The following is a 26744-nucleotide window of genomic DNA, read 5'->3' on the forward strand; positions in this document are numbered from 1 at the left end:
GGGATCTTCCCAGAGCAGGGCTCGAACCCATGTCCCCTGAATTGGCAGGCGGATTCTTAACCACTGCGCCACCAGGGAAGCCCCTGGTTTTGTTCCTTAATAGAGTTAGAATCTGAGACCCAAGTTCAGAGAGGACAGAGCTGGGTCCCAATCCCACACCCATCTGATTCCAGGACCCTTTGTACCAATCCCTTTGCTTCTCATTCATTCATTCATTCATTCACTCTTCAACTGTCTACTGATGACCTTCTCAATAAATATTGGAGAAGGAGGAGAGAGTTGTGGTTAAGAGTGTAGACTCTGGAGCCCCCCTGCCTGAATTGTTATCTCTTCTCTACCACTCACTAGCTATAACCTTGGGTAAATTTCTAACCAATCTGTACCTTAGTTTCCTTAACTATAAAATAAGGATGATACTAACAGTACCTCTTTTCCAGGGTCGATGTGTGGGGACTGAATGGGTAAATTCATACAAAAGGGTTTAGGACTATATCCAGCACAGTCAGTGCTGAATGAATAGTTAGCACATGCTAGGCACTAAGCTGGCAGGGTAACTGTTCTGGGGACGTGGGGATGAAAAGACAGTCAAGGACACTGACCTCATGGAGCTCACTGTCCAGCAGAAGGAGACAGACACAAAACAAGCTGATTAATTAATCAATCAGTCAATCAATCAATCAATCAATTAATTATTATGGCTTATAATAAGGGCAAGGAAGAAAAGCATGGGTGACAAGACAGAGTGACCAGGCACTGACTCAGCTGTGTGGTCATGCAGGGAAAGCCCCCTGAAAGAGATGACATTTAGGCTGAGGTGTGGAGGGTGAGAAAGAGCCACCCAGGCAAAGAGCAGAGAGGAGAGTAGCCCAGCGGAGGGAAGGGTACATGCAAAGTCTCCAAGACAGGAAGAGCAGGGCATGTCCTAAAGACTGCCAGGAGAGCAGCATGGTTGGAGCCAAGTGAGCAAGGAGGTGAGGGGCAGGAGAGGAGGGTGGGGAAACCACCAGCGTGAAGAGTCCAAATTTTACTACAAGTGCAGTGGGAGGTTTTGGAAAGTAAAGTGTTGTTTATGTTTTTAAAAGATGACTCTGACTGCTGCGTGAAGATCAACTATCTATGAATTCATCTAAATAGTTCTTGTAGCCACTAGTATTTTTAGCCACTACCCCCTCTGTGCAAAGCAAAACTTCCCTTTATTGGTCTTAAATTTACTGCTTTCAGGTTTCAAGGGGAGCCCCCTTCTGCCTTGTATCTGAGGGTTATTGGGCCCCATGTGGGATCTCCGGTCAAGATTTTTAGAGTGGTTGAGAGCAAGGTCTCCCAGCTTGCTCCTTACCTGCTCTGTGATGTTTCCCCACCTGTGAAATGGAAAGGATGAGAGTGGTCACCTCAGAGAGGCTGTGAGGATGAAGCGAGATGCAGCTTGGCCACAGGGATTGATCGATGCAGGCTAGCTGCCATGAAGATGATAATGGTGCTGATGGCGATGATGATGATGAGAGCAGTGATGGGGGTGGTGGGGATCCTGCTGCACGATCTGGGGTGAGTCACTGAACCTCTCCAGCCTGAGCTGAGAAATAAGATAAAATCAAGGTGCTGTAAAATAAGGGTGCTGGACCAGATGGTGTGCGGGGACCCACCCTGCCCTGATGTCCCAGGATTCCCTGATTTAGACCCTCTCTTCCTCCTTTCAGCCTGGTCACTCTCCCTGCAATTTTGCTGTTCCCTACTGATGTGATGAGAGATGGAGCAGCTTAGCAGAGAGAAAACTGGCCTGGAGTCAGGAGGCCTGAGATTCCGGCTGTGCCATTATGCCGGAGTCCTCACCACAGTGCCTTTAACTTACATTTAAACACACACGTAGAAGGAGAGAAGAGAGAGTGCAGTGTGCAGGAATCACAGCTACGGAGTCACACTCCCATCCCATCCCATGAGCACTCACACCTTCATGGGGACATGACCTAGTGTGACCTGCCCTGGTCCCCCAGTTGGTCCTAGTTGCCCCACATCCAGCAAAGTGTGAGCTCTCACCATGCCCAGGGTGATCCTGGCATTCAAAGGGTTTTTATACTGTGTGGCCCTAAATACAAGCCAACCTTTTCATCTGGTGGTCAGCGGAAGCCACAGCTATCTGTAACAACACAGAAGAATGAACCCCCCATATTCGCCGTCAGCTGATGGATGACCCTGTTTCCTGTTTCACTGGAAAAACAGAAGCAATCAGAAGGAGGCTTCCCCAGACTCCTGCCTCACCTTCCGCTCACCTGCTGTCCTCTGTGTCCTTTCTCTGCCTCTGCCCCGTTGCACGGATGCCTCGAGTGTACTTCTAAGACTACACCCTCCACTTGGGCTCTGCACTGTCCCTCTTGCTGACGCCGGGACACATCCAGCAATTCCTCCTGTTTCTCCTGCAGCGTCGGGTTTCCTCCCCTTCTACTGGTTATTCCCATCAACACACAACTATGCTGCAATTCTCCTGGTCTGAAGCATACATACGCACCTGCAAATACACACACACTTTTCTTTGCTTCCCTTTACGGTAAAACTTCTCCAAGAGTTTTCCAGATTGACACTCTGTATTGCTCTTTTCCTTTTCTCTCTTGAACTCACTCTAGTTGGGCTTTCACCCCCACCACTCCATGGAAACTGCTCTTGTCAAGGTTATCAATGACCTCCTGCTGCCCAATGCAATGGTCAGTTTTCAGTGTCCTCCTCAGCAGTATCTGACCAGGTGATCGAGCCCTCCTCCTTGTACACATCCTTCCTGGATCCTCCTGGATCCCACTCTCTTGGTTCCCCTCCCAACTCAGAGGATTCCTTTCCAGTCTCCTTCTCCCTCATCTTCCCGACATCCACATGCTGGAGTTCCCTTGGACCTCTCCTCTCCTCTGGCTCACTCTCCAGGTGCCCTCATCCTTCCTGAGACTTTAAATACATTCTTAAATACTAATGACTATAGATTTGTTTCTCCAGCCCAGACCTTCCCACTCAACTCCAGAATCATATATCTCTACTCAGATATTCAGCAAGAAACTCAAACTCCATATGTGCACAATGGAACTCTTCACTTTTACCCTCAAACCTGACCCTCTGTTGGTCTTCTCGTCTCAGCAAGTAGCAACTCCATCCTTCCCGTTGCTCAGGCCACAATGAGGGTCATCCTTGACTTCTCTCTCTCACACCTACATCTGACTCAGCACAAATACCCCGGCCCTACCTTCAAAAGATGTCCAGAGGGAATTCCCTGGTGGTCCAGTGGTTAGGACTCAGTGCTTTCACTGCCAGGGCCCAGGTTTAATCCCTGGTTGGGGAACTAAGATGCTGAAAGCCACGTGGCGTGGCCAAAGGAAAAAAAAAAAAAGATGTCCAGAATCTGACCCTCTCCACAGCTACTACCTGTGTCCAAGGCACTGTTTTTTCCTGCCTGGTTTTGTGTAAAAGCCTCCCAGTGGGGCTCTGCTTCCTTCCTTGCCCCTCCCCCCATGTTCCATTTTCCATATCATAGCCAGCATCATCTTTTAAAACATGAGTCAAATCACTTCATTCCAGTGGCTCCCTTCTCACTTGAAGAAAATCTTAACACCTTACCGAGACCTAGAAGGTCCTACTTGAGCTGTGCACACCTCTTCACCTTACCTCCTCTGGCTTTCTGCTCCCTCACTTCAGCTACCCTGGCATCCCTGCTGTTCTTTGAGCAGCCAGGCACAACTGCACCTCAGGGCCTTTGCACTTGCTGTTCCCTTCCCTCTGGCCCATTTATCCATCCACAGGGCTCACTTCTGCTCATCAATAAAGAGGCCTTCCCTGGCCACCTTACATAAAATAGCTCCCTGTCCTCCCCCACTCACCTCTGCCACTTTCAAGCCCCCTCTCCTGCTTGACTTTTCTTCATAGCACTCGTCATTATTGAGCGGACATACTAAGCACTTTCTTGTTTATTTGTTTATTGTATGTCTGACCCCTAGAATGTCAGCTCCACAAAAGCAAAGACTTTGTTTCATCCTCTGCTGTATTATCCAGAACAGTGCCTGGCTCCTAGTGGCTGCTGAATAAATATATGTTAAATGAATGAAAGTGTGTGAATAACTCAGAAGCTATTTTTTAGTATCCACTGGGCATTTTCCTAAAGGATTTTCAAGCATTTGCTCATTCAACAAACATTTTGTGGGGTATTTTATTTATGTGCCAACTTAAAAACCCAACTTCCAGTAAGATGAATTTCCACCGTGTTCTCTGTGTCATGGCCCTCCCTAGGTTCCTTCGGTGAGATGCAGAAACCATATATTCAACATGAATTTGTTGAGCATCTGTCACGTGCTGACTATTGTGCCAGGGTCTGAAATTCAAAAACAGTCCAGGAATTCCCTGGTAGTCCAGTGGTTAAGACTTGGTTCTTTCACTGCTGTGGGCCCAGGTTCCATCCCTGGTCGGGGAAGTAAAAGATCCTGCAAGGTGCGGAGTGGGGAAAAAAAAAAACAACCCACAAAAAACAAACAAACAAAACAGAAAGGAGAGCTCAAAATAAGATCATCTCTGGAGAGAGAGGCAGAGATGAAAATCGTATAATGTAAACACACAATTGCCCTAAGAGTAAAAATATTGGTGAGGATGTGGGTAACATCACAGGTGGAAATATAAATCGGCAGGACCTTGTGGAAGGCAGGTCCTTTTGCTCCTGAATCTCCAGTCTAGGAATTTACCCTCAGGAAATTATCACCCAAAGACAAAAAGACACAGGGAAGTTCACTGAACTTTTTTTTTTCCATCATAGTGAAAAGTTGGAAACACCAATGTCCAAACCATAGGGGCTGGTTATGAAAGTTATGATAGATCCATACAATGGATACTAAGTGGCCATAAACATGAGGTTGTGGAGGAATATTTCGTGAAACTTGAGACGATATTTGCAATATATTATTAAAAGTAAAAAATTTTTTAAAAACAGATTGCAGGGCTTCCCTGGTGGCGCAGTGGTTGGGAATCCGCCTGCCAGTGCAGGGGACATGGGTTTGAGCCCTGGTCCGGGAAGATCCCACATGCCGCGGAGCAGCTAGGCCCGTGCACCATGGCTACTGAGCCTGTGCTCTAGAGCCCACAAGCCACAGCTACTGAAGCCTGCGTGCCTAGAGCCCGAGCCCTGCAGCAGGAGAAACCACTACAATGAGAGGCCTGCGCACTGCAGCGAAGAGTGGCCCCCGCTCGCCGCAACTGGAGCAAGCTGCGCACAGCAACAGAGACCCAATGCAGCCAAAAAATAAATAATAAATAAATAAATAAATTTATTTAAAAAAAAACAGATTGCAAAACAACATGTATGTTATTCTTATATACACACATTTGTATGTGTTTAGTTCCAGGAGGATGTCTAGAGGGACAGCTCCCACATGTTGAAATGGGGTGGTTTCAGTTATCGAATTGGGGTGGTGCATGTGTGGGTGTTTATTGTGTTACTTTTTCAAACTTTCTGCGTGTTTGAAAAAATCTTACAAGAAAAAGTTGAAAGAAAATGTAGTTATTTTGGAGTAGAATGATTTGGGGAGATTTTTTTTTCTTCTTTGTAATTTATGTATTTCATTGAATTTTCTATAATAAGCATCTACTACTTTTACAAAAATAATGAAGTGATTTCAAAATAAAAGATAGTTTGGGAGTTCCCTGGTGGTCCAGTGGTTAGGACTCAGCGCTTTCACTGACGTGGCCTGAGTTCAATCCCAGGTCGGGGAACTAAGATCCTGCAAGCCGCTCGGTGCGGCCAATCAATCAATCAATCAATAATAGCTCTTGTCATACAAAAAAAAATTTTTATTAAAAGAAATAAATAATAGCTGCCCTGATAGTTTAAAAAGAAAAAGGAAGACAATACCAATACTTGCAAATAGAGAATTGGGTAAATAAATCATGGGAGTCATATAAATACTGTGCTACTGTTTAAAAAGGTGTAATAGAAAAGATATTTATAGTACTTTGATAAGCAGAAAAACAGGCCATAAAATAGTCTGTACAGTATTAACTCATTTTCAAAAAAAACAATATATATATAATGCCCACCCATAGAGAAAACTGGAAATATCCACTCCAAAATGTTAGCAGTAGTTTTCTTTGGGAAATGGAATTACAGGTTGTTTTTTCCCCCTTCCTTTTGCTTATTTGTATGTCATAAGTCAGTTTTGTCCAATAGAACTTTCTGTGGTGATGGAAATGTTTTATATTTGCACTGTCCAATATGGTAGCCACTAGCCACGTGTAGCTACTGACCCTTGAAATGTGGCTAGTGAGACTGAAGAATTGAATTTTAAATTTTATTTAATTGTAATTAATTTAAATCTAAATGACCACGTGTAGTGTCTGTTGCATCGGGCAGCACAGTTCTGAAGTGTTTACAAGGAACACACATAGGCTTTGCAAAGAGGAAAAAGAGCTTTTCTTTCTTGTTTGTTTTGTTTGTTCATTTGCTCTGCCATGCTGCTTGCAGAGCTCCCTTGAGATCTCAGCAAGAGGCAGTGAGTGTGAGGGCTTTACAGACTGTAAAGTGCTGTGCTCAGGAGCTGCTTCTGTACATGACTCTTCTTCCTCTTGCCTGGGCCCTTTTTCTTCCCCACCTCTGGGCTCTGATATGGAGCCCCGATGACAGAAAGCATCTCTGAGTGGCTCCTGGAAGTGGGGAAGTGTGTCCTGAGATCCAGCCTCTGCACCTAAGGAGGAACTCATTCACTCATGCATTCATTCAACAGCCATTGCACACCTTCTCCCTGCTGCCCAGGCCCTGCACTAGGCCCCAGGTATAGAGGGGCCATGGCATGTGGAATCTGCCCACATGGAGATTAAAGTCAGGCTTGGGAGGCATGGAGTGGAGAGTCACAGGGCATGGACACTGAAGGCCTGAATTCGGGCCCCAGCTCAGCCTCCTCTGGGCAGGCCATTTCATCTTCCTAAACCTCCATTTTTTTCTTGTGTAAAAGTGGGAAAATAGTGACACTGCCCTGCTGATCCCACGGGGTTGATCAGGGCTGGGAAAGTGAATTGCAAAGGTCTGCGGAGATGTTTATGGTCAAAGAACATTCTCTCCTGGGGAATAAGTGGGCAGTGACAGCCAATTCAATGCCCACTGTAGGTATTATTATTGTTAATATTTGATCACAACACACCATAGTTTCTTTAAGCATAGTTGAAATATCAACCTTAGGAAGGCCAGAAAAAGATGTTCATCCATGGGACATTTACTGATCCCCTATGGTGTTCCAAGCCAAGGTGGGGTAGGGGTTCTGTCTGGAAATACGGACCTGGATTATGGCCCTTCCCTTGGAAACCTGACAAGAGGGCAGAGGGGACATGAGGAGACAGATGAACTCCATTCGGCCGTTCCACTGGTATATGCCAGGCCACTGGGGACGCAATGGAACAAGGCAGCCTCCGCTCTCAGGAAGCTTTCAAAGGAAGTGAGGGAGGCAGATATTCATCAAATAGCCACCCAAATATACAATTACGAACTGTGATACGGGTTAAGAGGAGGAAGCACAGAGTGCTATGAAGGCGTATCGTGGGCGATCTTGATTCAGTGGCGGTGGGAGGGTCAGAGGTGTCTCTGAGGACCTGAAGGAGTTTAATAGGAGGTGAAGGGGTGTGGAAAGAGGTTCCAGGTGGAAGAAACAGTGTGTGCAAAGGCCCGAGGTGGGAGGGGGAAGAGCGTTCCTGAGGCCAGTGCGGCTGGAACCCAGTGTGCAGAAGAGATGGGCTATATTATGTGGCTGGGGACAGAGCAGAGCCCACAGGGTCTGGTGGACCATGCTTGGGAGCCAGTGAAGGGTTTGAGGGGAGGGGCAGTGAGGGTAGCCGTCCATTCGTGGAAGAACACTGAAGGGGCAGGGTGGGCACAAGGGTGGCTGGTGTAAGGGAGGTGGCATTGGGGATGTGGACCAGGGGAGAGATGTGAGAGCTGTATGGGAGGTAAATAACTTGGTGTTGGATTCACCCTGGGGGAGGTGGCAAGAGGGATCCTAGTGTGAGAAGCTCTGTGAGCAAGAAAGTTCTGATTAAAGCGGACTTGAGGGGCCTGGGGCAGGCCTCCCAGGTGGAGCGGGTCTCCCTGGGCTGTGGAATGGGTTGCAGCACCCCTGGTGGAGAGACAGGGGAAGGACAGTCTCCACAGATGAACCCATGGAGCAAAACTTGTGTGTGCTTGGGGATCTGGGGGTGAAATGAAACTAACATTAATTGAGTACTGGCCGTTTGGCCAGGCCCTATTCCAAATGCTTTACCTTCACCACCTCATTTAATCCCCACAACAACCCTACAAGGTCGGTGTTATTATCATTCCCATTTTACAGATGAGGACACTGAGGCTGGAAGAGGCTCTGCCACTGGGGCATGAACTCCAACCAGGCTGACCCCAGACCTGCCTTTGGGCCATGGGGTCAAACTGCTCATGTAGTTTGGGGTGACTAGAGCTGGAAGAGTTGGAGAAGCGAGAGGGATGAGGCCGAGGCTGGAGAGATGGGCTGGGACCAAACCCTGAAGGGCTGCATGTGTGGGGCTGGGGGATCTGGACTTTATTGTAGCAGAATAGGTAGCACGTTCTTAGGGTGAGGATGATGAGATCAGATGTGCTTTTTTGAGAAGTCACTGTAGAACCAGACAGGCAGAGAAAAGCCGGAGGGGGTGGGGAGACAGGCAGGGGAGAGACCACTGCAACAGTGGAGGGGAGGGTGGGAGGGCGAGGCTGCAGCTGCAGGGCTCCGGCAGGGGTGGACCCCAGCCAGACAGTTCCAGGTTCCATTCAACAGGGTGGCTGGCAGGTGGGATGTGAGGGGAGAGCAAACAAACTTGAGTAACTGGGTGGTGCTGATTATTTTATTCATGCAGAGAGCAAACTTTTATTGAGCACCTACTAAGTGCCAGGTCCTGAGCAATGCACAGAGAGCACAGAGAAAAAAGATGGGATTGCTGGCCTGGAGAAGCCAAGAAGGGAAGTGGGAAACACTGGAAGAGAGGAAGGGAAGGGGAGGCAATGATGAGTTTGGTTGGGGGGTGCTGCGTTACAGGGGCCGGGGGGTAGCCATGTGGCAATGTCCGGGGGACTCTGGAGAGAGGGTCCGGGACTCGGGAGAGAGGTCGAATTTGAGATACATGATTTTAAAAATCAAATCTTGAGCGCTGCCCTGCACAACCCCCCCCAAAGGGAAGACTTCATGTTGCTTATTGCCAGTTTTTTGTTTGCTTTTCAGGTTTGTACTACAAGGTTTAATAACAAAATCAAAGTTTTTTGGGAAAAAAAAAAAACTTCCTGAAAATTATTGAACTATACACTTAAAATGAGTAAATTTATAACGTAAAAATTATAGCTCATAAGATTTAAACATGCAATTAGGAAAAAACTGAGTCTTGAATTTTCTAGGAAGTCACGAAACACAGATGCGGAGAACACTCCCCACAGAGGGCAGGAGTGAAAGCCTGGTGACGTGACTGGACGTGGGTAACGCGGTGTGGCTGAATTCGGGCAACTTGGGAGGGAACAGGAGTTGGTGCCTCTCTCTGAAGCTAGCTGTACTAGTCACATCACTGAGCACTGACCCCCTGCAGGTGCTGCAACACGAGCCTTTCATCCTAGATGGAATCAATCCTCCAGACAACCCCAGAAGGAAAGATGCCATCCTCATCTTACAGATGGGGAAACTGAGGTTCAGAGAAGTTAAGCCAGTTACCCAAAGTCACATTGCCTTTATTAAAGGACTAGAATCAGTCCAGTCCAGCTCTGTCAGCTCCAAAGTTTGGCTCCCAATGAACATTCTAGACCAAGTTTTGTCGCATACAGCAAACATCCCCATCCAAGCAGAGGCAAGCAGTGCAGATGGGACCTGGGAGCCCAGTGTAGGGAGGCGAGGGGCCGAGACACTGGTGCTGCGATGGCTCCATCTGCTGGCTAAGGTGTGGAGCTAGGTCGCAAGGGGAAGGCGCTCATTCCTAACACAGTTCTCTTTTTCTGCCCCTCTTCTCAAAGCGGTTTCCTCCCTACAGCCCTGGGGGGCTAGTGGGCAGGGATTGTTGTCTGGCTTCAATTTACCAATAAGGAGACCAGGGCTCAGACAGGAGAAGTGACTTCTCCAAGATGACTCAGAGAAGTAAAGGAAGACCCAGGATTCAAATGCATGTCAGTGAGATGCACTCCACATTCCACCTGCCCCCGGTGTGGATTTAGCCCCCAGCGTGTCCCCTGAGGGCATCTAGGGGCATCTAGGTCAATCCCCTCTCTTTCTGGTTCACAGATGGAAAACAGGTCAAGTAGTGACCTGATCGACCCAGCTTTGTCTCTGCGGGATTATGTCTTGCAGAGGCTACCTCAGGATCCGCACGGGGTTTTCTAGGTTCTCTGTCTGGGCAGAAGTCCCTCCCCCTCCCTGCTTGGGAATCTAAGCCAGGCGGCATTTCTCTTTGAGAAGTGGCTGCCCTTTCTCCTTCCGCAGCCCCTCAGGTATTCTGGGTCTCAGCTTCAGGAAGTAGGAAAGGGAGAAAAAGAAGGGAAGCTCAGTAGAAGTGGTGGTCGGGGAGCAGCGAGCTAGGAGGAGAGGCAGCGGCAGGGGCATTGCAGGAGGCAGAAGCGTGGGGCCAGAGCAAGGCCAAGGTCAGCGGTGATGACAGCAAGGACCCTAGGCTGAGCTAACACTATTAAGGGACCTGCACGAGGTAGGTGCTTTTCGGGGATATCACCCTTAACCCTCTCAATGACCCTGAGAGGCAGGAAGGATTATTACCTTCATTTACAGCTGAGGAGCAGTATCAGGGGATTGGAGTAACGTGCCCAAGGTTACACGCAAGTGAGTATTTTAGCTGGAATCTGAAAACAGGAAATGTGACTCCAGGAGAAAGGGATTGATGGAAAGCAGATGGGCTACCCAGACATCAGGCTAGGAGCGGGGAGCAAAGCTGCTGGGGGATCTTGCCGTTGTGCATGTGAATGTATATGTGGCAGGGAGGGAGAGTGTCTGAGAGTCTGTTTTCACACCTTGGTGACAGCCCTGGGGCATGAGTTGTCTGACTGTGGCTGAGCAAGCTGGGATTGGTGAGGGGCCAGAAAGGCTTCTTGTCCCCCACATCCCTGGGCCGACTCCTAGTCACACTTCCCAACTCAGCTTAAAAGTCACCTCCTCTGGGAAGCCCTCCCACATTGCTAAAACAGGGTCAGATCCCCATGTTACACACATGCAATGCTTCTCCTGCCAAGCACTCATCCTGTGTGTTAGTGTTTAACTCTTTGTATTTACTCAGTAAATGCAAATTTGCCTCTGACCCAGTGGGGATTGGTAGTGGGCAGGTACCAAAAAACTCTAGACAAAAAATAGACATGTGGGGCAGATTGCAGAGAGACCCACTAGCCTTGAATACTCAGTGCCTCCTGAGCTCCAGGCTCTGAGTTTTACTGAGAGAATGGAGAGCGACGGCTAATCTTCCCGTGGGTTAACTGGAGTTATATCAAACCAGCCTCCACTGGGTCTGCTTAATATCCATCTTTCCACCCTATTCGCCAGCCTGTGAAGGTCCAGATAACTGTCTTGATTCCTGCTGTATCCTCAGCACTTAACACAAAACCTCACATGTGGTCCTGGCATTAGGTAAACACTTGTTGAACAAATGAGTGAGTGAATGAATGAGGGCCATGAGTCTGGGCACCGGCTGGGGAGGCCAGGTTTGTTGTGAGGGTGTGAGGGGAAGGGACCCAGGAAGGACTCGCACAGGGTGGTGGCAGGGGGCCACCAGGTCACTTGTAGTCCCCTCTGCGATGACGTCTCCTGGAGTTTCACAGTGGGGGCTACATCCGGGGGCCCTGAGACAGCACCTCTGTGCTGGGCTGGCTTCCCTGAAAGGCAACTGGGAGAGAAAGCCTGGAGAAGGCAAGCAGTGTGTCCCCCTTCCTCCCCAACCCCCAACCCAGATGGCTGGTCCCCTCTTTGCCCAACCCCTCCTGGGGAAACCGAGGAGGCTAAGCAGCCCATCCCGGGGCGGCGGGCCAGGCCACCCCACCAGCACCTGGCCAGGTACTGCCCTTGAGGCTGTTACCTGCAGCCTCCCTGGGAACAGTGGTAACGGAAATAGAAAACTCCCCCCAGCCCCCATTCCCACGCCTGATCTGGAAGTAGGACTTAGGGATAGTGACAGCGGGGAGAAAGCGGCGGAGTCAGACAGATGCCACTGTTCATCTGCAAGAGGCACGTGAGCCTCAGCCCCCTCATCTGGAAAGGGGGATAATAATAGCCACCATTTCAGAGTTTGCTGTGAGGATTACATATTTTCCGGAGCATAGCTCGGTAGGTGACACCACTACCAATATAAACGGTGAGGAGTCAACCTCTCATCGTCTGCCCCTCACTAACATTAATACCTCATCTTTATGGAGCACTTCCTATGTGCCAGGTACACTCTTAGCACTTTGCCTGCATTAATCATTTAATCCTCATACAAGGTTGTGCCTGTTTTGTAATAAAGACAAGGAGTCTTAGGCACAGCAGGGCACACAGCTAGTAAGGAGTGGAGCTGGGATTTGAACCCAGACAGTCTGGCTCCAGAGCGGGTGTCCCTAACCATTTTGCCACATACTTGTATTGTCTGGTCAGGAGCATTTTTCACATTGCTGCGTCATTAGGGGTGATAATCTTCTTAGCCTCGCTGCAGTTGGTTCAGCTCAGCATTTTCTGATCACTTATTGGTGCCAGGCCCCGTGCTGGGATAGAAAAGGAGGCCACAGAGAGCTCCCAGTTGGGTTGGAGACAGACATTTACACAAATACCCACACTAGCAAGTGGTGGGTTCAATGATAGTGCTTCTACAAGGCACAGAGGAGGGAAGGATATACCTTAGGACAGATTTGACTGAAAGCAGAATGATTGGCTCAAAGAGAATGAATGTTTGTAACCCGAGCAGGGTCTTGAAGGATGAATAAGAGTTTGCCAGGCAAAGAAGTGGAAAGAACACTTCAGATAGAGAGAAGAGCGTGTGCAAAGGTGGCATGAAACACCATGGTAGGTCAGAGCAGCAATCGTTTAGTAAAACTGGAGCATAAAGAGGAGGGGGATGGTGTGTGGATGTTTCCAGGAATCAGGGTTTTTCACTCTACAGCTAACGGCAGCATTATAGGGCAATGTTGTAAAAGCCAGCTGTGTGGACTTGGGCAAGTTCCTTTACTTCTCTGAGCCTCGACTTTCTTTTCTGTAAATTGGGATACAATAAAAACTTCCTCATAGGACTGTAGTGAGAGTGAAATGAAATAGTATCTGTTAGGTGTCTAAAACAAAGTGTTCAGTAAATGTGAGTTGTTGTTTTTGTTACAATTATTATGAATATATGTAAAACATTTACTTAAAAAAAAAAAAAAAAAGCAACAAGCAAATCTCCTTTTTGCAGATGGACTCCCAGAAGTGAGGCAGGAATTTAATAGATCAGATAGCACATGTTGAATAAATGAAGTTGAATTATTTTTTTTATATAAATTTATTTTATTTATTGATTTTTGGCTGCACTGGGTCTTCATTGCTGTGCGCAGGCTTTCTCTAGTTGCCGCAAGCGGGGGCTACTCTTCGTTGGGGTGCGCGGGCTTCTCATTGCGGTGGCTTCTCTTGTTGCAGAGCACGGGCTGGCTCTAGGCCCACGGGCTTCAGTAGTTGTGGCACGCGAGCTCAGTAGTTGTGGATCGCGGACTCTAGAGCGCAGGCTCAGTAGTTGTGGCGCGTGGGCTTAGTTGCTCCGCGGCGTGTAGGATCTTTCCGGACCAGGGCTCGAACCCGTGTACCCGGCATTGGCAGGCGGATTCTTAACCACTGCGCCACCAGGGAAGCCCCGAAGTTGAATTATTTACACAGAATTTTCCTCCCCCAAACTTAAAGGCAAAGTTCACAGTTTTGTTTTAAACCCCCAGGAGCATGTAAAACCAGGGAACATGGGAAGAAACCCAGTGTCTGCAATAACCCTGGAGTTTTGTTTCAAAGCATTTACTATAATCCATAGTAATGTATCGATCTGTGCAATTTATCTTTTTAACCTTTTCTTGAAGTATAATAAACACACACAAAAGCACACAAATCCTAAGTGTACGGTTCAATGCATTGTCACAAAATGAACACACCAGCATAGGGAATTCCTTGGTGGTCCAGTGGTTAGGACTCGGCGCTTTCACTGCCTGGGCTCGGGTTCAATCCCTGGTCCGGGAACTAAGATCCCACAAGCTGTGCAGCGCGGCCAAAAAAAGAAATTAAAAAAAATTAAAAAATGAACACACCAGCATAACCTGAGCCCAGATCAAGAAACAAAAATGAGGGACTTCCCTGGCAATCTAGTGGTTAAGACTCCACGCTTCCACTGAAGGGGGCACAGGTTCAATCCCTGATCTGGTAACTAGGATCCTGCATGTCGCGCTGAAAGAAACAAATATGACCAGCTTCCCCAGAAGCCCCCTTCTCACACCTCCCAGTCACCCCCTCTCCCACAGGTAGCTACTAGTGGGTAATTCTTTATTTATCCACATAGAAAGCATCTGTATCCCCTATGTATTATTTTCTTAGGGCTGCTGTCATAACAAAGTACCACAAACTTGGTGCTTTAAAACACGAGAAATTTCTTCTCTTGTAGTTCTGGAGGCCAGAAGTCCAAATTCAAGGTGTTTGCAGAGTCGGTTCCTTCTGAAGATTCTGTGGGAGACCCCATTCCATGACTTCCTCCTGGCGTCTGGGGGCTGCCAGCAAAATCCTTGGTGTCCCTGGGAAGGGTGACTGCCCTCCAGTCTCTGCTGCCTCCACAAGGCCTTTTCCTCTGTGTCTTTCTCAGTCCTGTGTTGTCTTTTACAAGGACATTCTCATTGGGTTTAGGGCCCTCCCTAATCCAGTCTGATCTCACTCCATCCTTATCTTAATTACATCTGCAAAGACCCAAATAAGGTCACATTCTGAGGTTCCAGGTGGACATGAATTTTGGGGGAGACACTATTCAACCCACTACACCTTACAAGAGTGCAAGCCCCAGGAGGGCAAGGGGTGTCAGTCATGTTTGGATGCCCAGAACCCAGCCCAGGGCCTGGCATATATGAGCTGCTCACGAAATACTGGCTGAATAGATGAATAAGCAGTACATCTTCACATCAGGGGCACCAGCACTGCACGACTGACACGCGGTGGGTGGTCAGTAATTGACTGATGAACAAATGAGATTTGAACACGAGTTGAGAATGAATGCAGAGGGTAGAAATGATAATAGGTGCTGTTCATTGAGCACTTACTTTGTGCTCCCTGGTTTCTGTGTCTGCTTCCACGAAATCTCATTTTACATATAAGTAGAGGGACCATATTTCCCCTTTACATGGGACAGTGCCAGTTTACATGCATTGTCCCAGCATAGTGAGTATTTCATTCTCACTCTCCCCTTTCATTCTCAGAAGTCAATAAAGTATGTGATCACCCTACAGATAAGGCAAGTGAGGCTTTCCAAAGTGCTGAAGGGAATAAATTCAGCACCTGATTTGCACACTCAGAGGCTCTAAAGTCCTTGCCCTCAACTGCTAGTAGCGGTGGGGTGTGGATTAGGAGAGGTTGCTTGGCAGAGATAAGCTGGTGTCATCCAATCAACTCAAGAGAGAGGTCACAGCGTGGACGGGCGTCCTCCTGGGACTACAAGGCCAGCTCCCTCACTGCTCCTATCCAGTGATCCGTGGGGAGAAGAGGTGCCTCGTGAGAAGGAAGGGAAAGCCCAGAGGATCCCTTTGGAGGACACGGACAAGACCTCAGAGAAGGAGGTTGAAAAGAGGGGCTTCCCCCTGGCCAGGCAACCCCTCAGGAGAAAGGTCTCTACGGGAGAAAGCCCCCCAGAGGACACTGTCCCCCTATTCCTGCTGCCCAAGGAAAAGATTCCTGCAGAAAAGACTGGAAAGCTTCTGAACGTTGGTAGGAGAAAGGGCTCACTCTGAACTCTGCATCTTCTTCCCCAAACTCCTCCTTCTCCAGACTCCCCATCTGGGTCCACAAATCCCCACCCACACAGACTGGCTACCTAATTGGCAGGGCCCAGTGCAAAATAAAAATACAAGGCCCCTTGTTTAAAAAGTATTAATAACTTCAGGACTGCGGCAGCAGGGTATTAAACCAGCACTGGGCCCTTCTGAGTATGGGGCTGTGCAGGTCACATGCCCGTAAAGCTGGCCCTGCAGCCACCTATCACCCAGGCTGGAAACCTGACTGTCATCCTTGGCTTCTCCCCCTCCCTCGCCCCCACTTCACGTCCTGTGGATTCAAGTTCACCAAACAGCTGCCCCTTCTCCATCCTAAATGCCATTCCTCTGATCCAGGCAGCACTTCTCACCTCTGGACAAGAGCATCCGTTCAAATAGCTTCCAGTCTCGCCTGCTCTGGCCCATCCTCCCGAAGGAAAGCCACAGACAGCTCCCCGAAGGCTAGTCTCACCCTAGCACCTCCCTGCCTAAAACCTTCAATGGCATCTGCTATGAACTGAACTGTGTCCCCCCAGCCGCAAACTCATATGTTAAAACTCTAACCCCCAACGTGACTTATTTGGAAATAGGACCTTTAGGAGGTAACTAAGATTAAATGAGATCATAAGGTTGGGTTCCCCGATCCAATAGGATTGGTGTCCTTATAAGAAGAGACACCAGAGAGCTTGCCTCCACCCCGTCCCCAGCACAAGCACAGAGAAAAGGCCATGTGAGGCCCCAGGGAGAAGGTGGCCGTCTGCAAGCCAAGAAGAGAGTCTCACCAGAAATCAGATCTGCTGCCACCTTGATCTTGGACCTCTGGCCTCCAGAGCTGTAAGAAAATACATTTCTATTGTTTAAGTTACTGAGTCTGCGGTATTTTGTTATGGCAGTCCGAGCTAATAGAGCTCCCCTCTGCCTAAGCTCTGGTCATGGTCTTTGTGGCCCTGTGTGGTTGGGACCCACCTCTCCAGACCATCTTCTTTCTTGTCTCTGGGGGTCCACAAGCTCTCTCTCCTCTGGGTCTTCCAACATGCTCTTCCTCTGCTTGAAACAGTCTTCTCCATGTCTTCATCTGGCCAAACGCTGCTCTACTTTCAGTCCAGCTTAGAAATGAAGCATCCCTGACCTCCCCCACCCGTGAACTGCCAGGTTGGGACCCTTCCTCCCTGCCCCTACAGACTTTCCACGCTCCCTCTCTTGTCAGTAAGATTTGTCACTCATGTCACTACATATTTGGGGCCTCTCTTACTTGCTAGTTCAGGATCTCCCTGAGTACTGGGACTTATTCTGTTCATCCTTCTGTCTGAAGCACCTGCTGGTCCCAGGGCCTTTTAACCCTGGTGGCTACTGCAGGAAGTTTGAGGCCAAAGAACGGGGCCGGAGAAGCAGGGCTGAGGGTGTAGGGAGAGAGTTTGGTTAACCTTTCACTCCCAGGGAGAATTTCAATTAGATATGCTTGGCATGGGTCGTTCATTTATTCAGTCAACAAACATTCATTTCTCTCCCAATTAGTGCTGGGCCCTGGGCCAGGAGCTAGGATGCTGCGGGGAAGGCACCTGGGTCCCCACCAGGAAACACACAGACACGAGTCATTACATTGATCTGCCGGGTGAATAGTGGGAAAGAGAGGATTCAGAGGTCAGATGATCCTAGATGCGAATGCAGGCTTTGTTCCTCATTAGCTGGTGACACTGGGCAATCCGTGCACCCCACCTTTTATATCTTGAAAGTGGCCCTGACATCCATCTGTTTGGATTAGTGATTCTCAAACTCCTTGGTCTCAGGAGCATTGTTAAGGACCCTACAGACATTTTGTTTATATGTGGGTTATTTCTTTTCACTATTTGCCATATTGAAAATTAAAATTGAGAAATGCTTAAAACACAGGAACACACAAACACACATTCCTTTTCCCATCAGAGCAATGGCACAGTCATGCCCCAGGACCTGTGCTCAAGCAGAAGAGCAAGAACCAAAGCCCCAGCCCCCAGGTCCAACTTTATGAGAAGCAGAGGCAAACCTTAAAAAAAAAATTAGTTTTTAAAACTGGCATTACAGATGCGCAATATGGCAGAACCAGTTGGAGAACTATGGAGGTATTTCTCCTCTGGTGGATAAATAGCAGCTACCCCAAACCCCATGGGTGCCCTGAGCACCCTGGCAGCCTCAGTCCACCCCAGAGACCCTCCCACTATTGTAAATAATCCTAGAAAGAATACCCCTGTGATTATATTTCCTTTCAATAAATACCTAGAATTGAATTACTGAGTCAAAAGGATACACATTTTAAGGCTTTAGAGTCATATTCCCAAAATGCCCTGCAGAATGTTTCCGTCAATTGAAATTCCCACCAAGCAAGTATGAGAGTACCCATCTCCCCACGTCTTTCTCCAGCGATGGTCTTTATACTTTTTCTAATGCTTGAAAACCCAGAAGGTAAAAAATAGTATGTTGCTTTAATCTGCATTTCTTTGATTCTTAGAAATGTTGACTATTCTTTCTTGGTTTATTGCCTATTGACAGGGCCTCTTTTTATGGATTTCAAAGAAATTTTTATATTAAGATGACGCAGGGAATTCCCTGGCGGTCCAGTGGTTAGGACTCAGCACTTTTAGTCACAGGCCCGGGTTCCATCCCTGGTCAGGGAACTAAGATCCTGCAATTGTGCGGCGCAGCCAAAAAAAGATGATGCAACTGCAAAGTAAACTCTTGTTTCCGACCTGATTTGGGTACTGCGTCTTCCTCTCCTACCCCCTCTAACCTCCTCCATGGATCTAGGAGAGGAATCATTTTTACTGAACCCAGTAAGGCTTTTTACAGGAGAAATCTTGAGAAGATGGAAAATGAGAGATAATGAGGGATTCCAAGTGTTTCGTATTTTGGAAGATTTTCCTCTCCAACCTATCCCTCCCTGCTTCAAACTGGAAAGATTGCTGTGTTCTTTTGTAGCCAGAATAACTGAGTCATGACGGGGTGTGATCTTTCAGGCTTGCTACACTCTCTGGGCCAAATGGGTCCCCACCCAGGAGATCTCTTCCCTTTTGAGCTGTGCTGACACAGGTAAGACCCAGCTTCTTGTCATCTCACCAAGCCCTGACTCACGGTGTCTCTGCTGCTCACCAGCTGTGTGTCATTGCAGGAGTCCCTTAACCTCTCTGTGCCTCAATGCCCGCTGAAATGAGAAAAACATAACCCACACATTAAAGTAATGTGTGTGTATGAGGTACTGGACACAATGCTTGGCATAGTGTAGGTGCTCAAGAAACATCTGTCAAATTAATAACTGACGGTTGTTTTCCTTTCAGTTTGTTCTTGTTGTGGGGGGGGGTGTGTCCGTCCTTGTTTAGCTTTCTCTTTTTTTCTACTAAAAACAAACTCAGCTTTTCAGAAATATAATAAACCAAACCTCTGTGTTTTAACCTATGTGGGTTAGAAACCTTTGGTGACAAGGAACAGAAATTAACTGGAGTTTACTAGAAAAGAAAAAAAAGTGGGGAGAATCCATTACAAAGACTCAGGGGTGTCTCAGATTTCAAGAGCTTGAAATGGGGATTCTTCTCTCTGCTCCTCCCCGTAGGTCTGCTGTGTTCCTCTTTCTGTTTCTGTCTCTCTCTCTCCCTCAAGACTGGCTTTCTCTGCCACCGTGGCCACCAACAACTGCTTCTCCCAGTTAAAGTCTCAACCGCATACAGAGATTCACTAACTGACCCTAAATCCCCAAACCAGGTTCTGACTCAAATCCCAGATCCCAGTCAGATGTTGTCTCTGGAGAAATAACACAGTCATTCACTGCTGAAGGGCAAATGAGTTCATCAGAACTGCTTTTTATAGGCAGGGAAAGACTGGGCCACCTAGGAGCTTGAGTTCTCCCAGAGACTGGGTGGAAGTGACTAGAAATTGAATTCAGAGCTCACAGAATTGACCTCAGAAGGTCAGAGCTTGAAAGAGATTCCTATATTACCTAGTCTAACTTCTGCCCACATTAAAAAAAATTTTTTTTAATAAAGAAGGAATGAAGCCCAGAGGTATGTGGTTTGTCCGAGGCCCCCCAGCCAGTCAGAGACAGAGCTGGAACCAGAACTCAGGTCTCCTGGTACCATGGCTCAGGGTCAAGTTCTCAGTGAGGGAGGGGCCGTGACACTCCCCACTCTCTCAGGGAGCAAGCTGAGGCACAGAGCGGTCAGGTGGCGTGCCCAAGGTCCCCCAGCTGTGGCACCATCTGAGCCTGGGTTCAGTTCTTCCCATGAACCCCTGCGGAAGAGGGAAGGTGGGAGGGAGAACCGGAAAGGAAGATGGAAAAGGGGGGAGGGCAGGGAGAAGGATGGGGGAGGGGAACTGAAAGGCAGGGGAGAGGAGAACACCTCACCCTGGACAGGATTGCCCTGAATGGGTTTGTCCCCCAGGAATTCTAGGCCCCTCCATGCTGGTCATGGCTGTGAGTCCGTCACCTCAGTACTGCATCTTGTTCTTTCTCTCCATGACCTTGACCTTGCTCTTTCCGTCTTCTTGGTGAACCTGATGGATATTACCCCCAGATGAAGCCTTTCCTTCCCCTCTCTTCCCCTCCCTGCCATGTCCATCTTTCCCACCTGGGTGAAGGCTAGGCTCTGATGGGAAATAAAAGGTCAGAAGTAGAAAACCCAAATAGAGGACAAAAACTGGGACCCATGGGCTAAATTCAACGCTCAGAAGGTCTGGGTTTGGCCCAGATTACAATCTTGAGAAATTTGAAACACCTTAAAGAACCAGGTGTGACACCTGGAATAGATCCTGTATGTGGTCTTGTGACTTTTTATCCTTTCACCCTGTTCTTGAGGTTGTCTTCACAGGAAAGTAAATATTTCTCTATGCCCCAATTTCTATCAAATGTAAGAAAACAAAAGCCAATGAGAGGGGCTTCCCTGGTGGCGCAGTGGTTGAGAATCCGCCTGCCAATGCAGGGGACACGGGTTCGAGCCCTGGTCCAGGAAGATCCCACATGCCACGGAGCAACTAAGCCCGTGCGCCACAACTACTGAGCCCATGTGCCGCAACTACGGAAGCCCACGCGCCTACAGCCCGTGCTCCACAACGAGAGAAGCCACTGCAATAAGAAGCCCCCGCACTGCAACGAAGAGTAGCTCCCGCTCTCCGAAACTAGAGGAAGCCTGCGCGCTGCAACGAACACCCAACACAGCCAAATATAAATAAATAAAATAAATAAATTAAAAAAAAAAAAAGCCAATGAGAGATGGATGTTTCAAGAAAAATGGAAGTATCTTTGTGAACGAGAGCTCATTTCTATATGTTTAATTTTAAACAAACTGTCTGTGTTGCAGGAAGACAAATGATGCATTTCACCTGCCTGGTCCCAGGAGGCACTGAGTTTGCAACCTCTGCCTTGTATGGTTCTAGCAAGTGTTTCTCAGAGATGGGGCATTTTATTGGGCAACGCTCTCTCTATTGGGTGGGAAAATCCATGCATTGAACATGTTCAGCATCCCTGCCTACCTCCAATGCCTAGAGAATATCAGTAGTGCCTCCCAAACCTCTTAGAGCATCCTTGGTGTAGGTTTCGACCCAGAAGCTTCCTGGGGGCTGGGCCAGCACCTGGGTAGCCATTGTACCACCGGCCTGGGCCTGGCACAGGGTTGGTGCTCAGCAAGCTCTTGTCCCGTTCTGGTCAGTCCTTCACTGAGGACCTACTGTGTGCCAGCACCATCTAGGCACTTCATAGTCATACAATTAATCCTTACAACATCCAACTGAAATCAGTATCATGAAGCCCATTTTAGAGGTAAAAATGCTGAGGCTCCGAGAGGGTAGCAAACGTGCCCAGGATCTCACAGCTGTGGAAGACCAGGAGCAATAGAACCCAGCCCTCCTGACTCCAAGACCAGCTGTTTTGTACTTGTGTGATCAGGCCACCCAAGATGGCTGTGCTCTTGCTCTCTGTACATCCCTTGCTCCACCAGTCTCTGCTTCACCTACACCTTGTTCACATGCCTGACCTGCCCTCTTAATCATAGAGCCTCATCAGTAATTTCCTATGTACTTGCCCCCCATCCCAGCTAGTGATTGTTCTAATATTTAGATCAGAACTATCTCCACTATGATGGTTTGTTAAAGGGGTGTGCCCCTCTGCTGGTTTCCCTGGTAACTGATGAGCCAATCTGATCTCAACTCCCTCTATAACTGGTAGCCTCCCCCCCCCCCATAGCAAAGATTGCTGCCACGTCTGCCACACATGGTGGGGCAGCGCTCCAGAACCTTGCTTCAGACACGTAAGACCCCCATCCCCATCCATTAAACCATTGATATCTCTGTCACTGACTCCAGGCTCTTTCTTCTGTCGTGAGGCTGGGAAAGCACAGGGCTTGCATCCTGCGGGGGGCAGCCCAGCAGTACTGCAACACAGCTGCCTCTCAGACCATGGGGGAAGCAGAATGCCAGCCCCTGGGGGCAGAGGTTTTGTTGCTCTCGTTCCCCAGTATGTAGAACAGTGCCTGGCACATAGTAGGTGTTTAATAATACTTGCTTTAAAAAATGAGTGAGAGGAACACACAAAGAAAGGAGAGCGTCGGGGCCCAAGCCGGTGCTTGGACAAGTGACACGGGGGGCAGGGGGAGGTCCCTGCTCCCGGTGGCCCTGAGGGAGTGCGGGCCGAGGTCGACCCCCAAGAGTAAGAGGCGCGGGGGCAGCAGGTCTGCGAGTCGAAGTGTCGCGGCGGCACACTTGCAGCAAGAATCGGGAGGAGCAGGAGACAGCGAGAATAGGCCCAGGAGCAATGGCGTCCAAAGAGGAACAAGCAGTAAAAAATCTCTACATGGAAAATGCCAACCAGGAGAATGAAAACAAGGATGAAAAGGGGCAGGATGCTAATAAAGGAGAGCCTTTTGCCCTCCCTTTGGAAGCTGGTGAATATTGTGTACCTAGAGGAAATCGTAGGAGGTTCTGTGTTAGGCAGCCCATCCTGCAGTATAGATGGGACATGACTCAGAGGCTTGAAGAGCCACAGGCAAGGATGAGAGAAGAGAATATGGAAAGGATTGGGGAGGAGGTGAGGCAGTTGATGGAAAAGCTGAGGGAAAAGCAGCTGAGTCACAGTCTGCGGGCAGTTAGCACTGACCCCCCTCACCATGACCATCATGATGAGTTCTGCCTTATGCCTTGAATCCTGATGTTTTCCCTGAAATTAGTAGGGATACACGCCTGCTTCCTAAACTTACATGTTTGTGACGTACCTTTGTTGTAAACCTTTTGGTGTTACTTGTTTCTTGTGGGTCTCCTATTACCAGCTTCTAATTGAATGTTGTGTTTCTGACCCAATCTGTAAGTTTCTGTCAGCAGGAGAGTTTTACCTATTGCATGGAGAGATGTTCTTTATATATTGTGACGTTAATAAAGCAGTTTAAAAAAGCAAAAAAAAAAAAAAAATGAGTGAATACACTGATGAATGTGACATAGGTTATTACCATATCACAACTGCTAGTTTAGAGAGTCTGAACAACAGCTTTTAGAGCAGGAGAGAGATGCTTTCTGCCCAGGGACTCAGGGCAGCCTTCAGAAAGACTGACCAGTGGGCTGGACCTCGGAGGATGAGAATGGTTTCCACGCACCAGGCAGGGAGTGGTAGGAGAGGGCATTCTTGGCAAAGGGAAACATATTAGCAAAAGCCTGGAGGCTTGGAGAGAAGAAGACTTTCCTGAGGCCTCCTTGCAGCTTAGTTAGGTGGAGGAGCCAAGATTCAAGTCCAGAAAACTCAACTTCAGAGCCCGTGGTCTTAACCACTACCCAGACTGCTTCCCATGCAATAAATAGCAAGGTCAGTCCGGGGCATTCAGGGAAGAATTGACAGGAATGAGGGATTGAATGACGATGGAGAGGAAGAAATCGAGAATGACTTCAGGTCCTCAGTTAAGTCACTCACTGAACAAGTAGTGAGCGTACATTCTGTGCCAAACTCCAGCTAGGAGTTAGAGAGTCAGGCACAAGTTAAGTCCCACCTCTGCCCCCCATCTCACGGTGACCAGGCCCAAGGGCGAGAGGGCAGCCGCGGGAAGCTGACTCCTGGCACAAGTCATTAAAAGGTATTTCCTGTCTTGCCTCTTCCTCCAGGTACACATGTTTATTTGGCATCACAAACACCATAGCAACCATATGGGGGATCTTGTCTCCCATGGCTGTGGGGTTCTTAACCCCCCAGGGGAAGGACCTAGTTCAGGGGGCCAGGGATACCAGTTTTTCCCACTGCACCAGGGATTCTGTCCCCATTCCCTGGGACCACCAAAATCAGCTTGTCAGACAGAGAGCTAGTAGTATTCTCTCTTTCTCCCTTTTGCAAACCTGGCCTGAGTTGGACATGCATTCCCCCCACCCCACCCCCAGGCAGAACTTCCTGTTCCCCCACAGATTATGCCAGCTTCTGGCATTTCTGCTGCTGTTGGACCTAGAGAATCCCAGAATATCAGACCAAAGGCATTGAAAGTGCTTCTAGGCCTGAGAGCCTCAAATCCCTACCCTGGCGAACATGGCCCTGGGTCATGTGTGGACATGGGGCTTCTTCAGAGCAGAGGTCACAAACTCTTTTTTTTTTTTTCTTAAATATTTATTTATTTATTTATGGCTGCATCGGGTTTTAGTTGCAGCATGTGGGATCTTTCATCGTGGCTCACGGGCTTCTCTCTAGTCGTGGCGTGAGGGCTCAGTAGTTGTGGCGCACAGGCTTAGTTGCCCTGCAGCAACTAAGTTCCCTGACCTTAGTTCCCTGACCATGGATCGAACCCACGTCCCCTGTATTGGAAGGCGGACTCTCAACCACTGGACCACCAGGGAAATCCCCACAAACTCTTGTAAACTGTGAAGTGGGCTGAGCGCAAGGGAAAAAGACTGAAATGGTGCATATATGTTTGGTTCTTCCCCCCATTTTTACATGGATTCTAATGTGTAAGATACACAGTTCCTGACCTTACTTTTTTACTTAACTAATCTTGAAAAGCATTTCCTTCCTTCCTTTCTTTCTTTTTTTCTTTCTTTCTTTTTCTTTCTTTCTTTCTTTCTTCCTTCCTTTCTTTCTTTTTCTCTTTCTTCCTTTCTTTCTTTCTTTCTTCCTTTCTTTCTTTTTCTCTTTCTTCCTTCCTTTTTCTTTCTTTCTTTCACAGCTGTAATAGTATTCTACTGTACAGATGAACCAAACTTTTAAAACAATCTAGAGAGATGCCCATGGGTGTCCTTAAATAGAAGAGTTGAGAAGCCCTAAAATTTTATCCACCTCCCTCTTTTTTACAAATGAGGAAACAGAAGTTCAGAGGGAGAGGACTATCATTTATTGAACATCCAATACATGCCAGGCATGTTCACATATGTGATCTGGGTTTATCCTCATGAGATATATATTAGTATCTCCATTTTATGGAGGAGGAAACAGAGGCTCAAAGAGGTTAAGACACTTGTCAAAGACCGCACAGCTAGTGAATGACAAAGCTGGAATCTGACTCAGGTCTGTGTAACTCTACGCCCTTAGCCAATTTGTAGAAAAGCCAACTTGTGCTAAGAAGGATGAGGCTAGGGATTTGGCCAGCATTTTAGAGGGGGAGGCAGGGTGTAGTGGTGGCCATGGAGATTACTGAGAGCCCAGGAGCAGCTGGGTGAAAATTCAGGAGCAGTTTGTGGATTCCTCAATCCCACCTGGAGTTCTTTCAGCTCAAACCCCCATCCTCACCCCACACCCTGATCCTAAACCCAGACGGCTTACTGTGGTCATAAATAGAATCCATTACTCCACACCTATGCTGTCCCCCTGCTTCCTTTGGGGATTCCATTTATACCTTATACTTAAAGTAGCTTGAAGTTGTTCCAAGCTCACTGATGCTTTGTAATTATTTTTAAGTCTTTTTCTCTTAAATCTGTCTCATTTTGGATACTTTCTATTGCTATGTCTTTAAGTTCGCTAACCTTTTTATTGGCTGTATCTAGTCTGTTGTTAGTCCTATCCAGGGTATTTTTCACTTTAGATGTTGTAGTATTAATCTCTACAATTTTGATTTGGGTCTTTTAAAATACCCAAAAAGGGACTTCCCTGATGGCACAGTGGTTGGGACTCCGCACTCCCAGTGCGGGGGGCCCGGGTTCGATCCCTGCTTGGAGAGCTGAATCCTGCATGCATGCCACGGCTGGGAGTTTGCAGGCCACAACTAAGGAGCCCACGTGCCGCAACTAAGGAGGCTGCGAGCTGCAACTGAGGAGCCTGTCTGCCGCAGCTGGGGAGCCTGCCTGCCACAGCTAAGACCCGGTACAAACAAATAAATAAATAAGTAAATAAAAACTATTAAAAATAAAATAAAATACCCAAAAGAATTGAAAGCAGGATCTGAAAGAGATACTTGTACACCCATGTTCAAAACAGCATTAGTCACAATTGCTAAAACATAGAAGCAGCTCAAATGTCCATCAGTGGATGGACGGATAAGTAAAATGTGGTGTATACATACAATGGAATATTATTGAACCTTAAAAAGGAAGGAAATTCTGACATATGCTACAACACAGATGAACCTTAAGGACATTATAAGTAAAATAAGCCAGTCACAAAAAGACATACACTGTTTGATTCCACTTATATGAAATACTTAGAGCAGCCAAAATCATAAAGACAGAAATTGTGTGGTTGCCAGGGGCTGGGGGGAGGGGTAAATGAAAAGTTATTTTTTAATGGATACAGAGTTTCCGTTCTGTAAGATGAAAAGACTTACGGGAATGGATGGTGGTGATGGTTGCACAACAATGTAAATGTATTTAATACCAC

The 26744-nt window shown here is 47.9% G+C and overlaps 1 protein-coding gene across 1 annotated transcript; it reads left to right on the forward strand.

Moving 5' to 3' along the window:
- Nucleotides 1-22574: 22574 nt before the first annotated feature.
- Nucleotides 22575-23359, forward strand: LOC118905493 (protein BEX1). The gene has a single exon (XM_036872194.1). The coding sequence runs from the start codon at nt 22728-22730 to the stop codon at nt 23112-23114; it is 387 nt and encodes a 128-aa protein (XP_036728089.1). The 5' UTR covers nt 22575-22727; the 3' UTR covers nt 23115-23359.
- The last annotated feature ends 3385 nt before the right edge of the window (nt 23360-26744 follow it).

The sequence above is a fragment of the Balaenoptera musculus genome, chromosome 1 (genome assembly GCF_009873245.2).
Source record: "Balaenoptera musculus isolate JJ_BM4_2016_0621 chromosome 1, mBalMus1.pri.v3, whole genome shotgun sequence".
Classification (NCBI taxonomy): Eukaryota; Metazoa; Chordata; class Mammalia; order Artiodactyla; family Balaenopteridae; genus Balaenoptera; species Balaenoptera musculus.

Bases quoted from the DNA above. Each gene is read 5' to 3' on its own strand.
- LOC118905493 (XM_036872194.1), top strand. From the start codon at position 22,728: ATGGCGTCCAAAGAGGAACAAGCAGTAAAAAATCTCTACATGGAAAAT.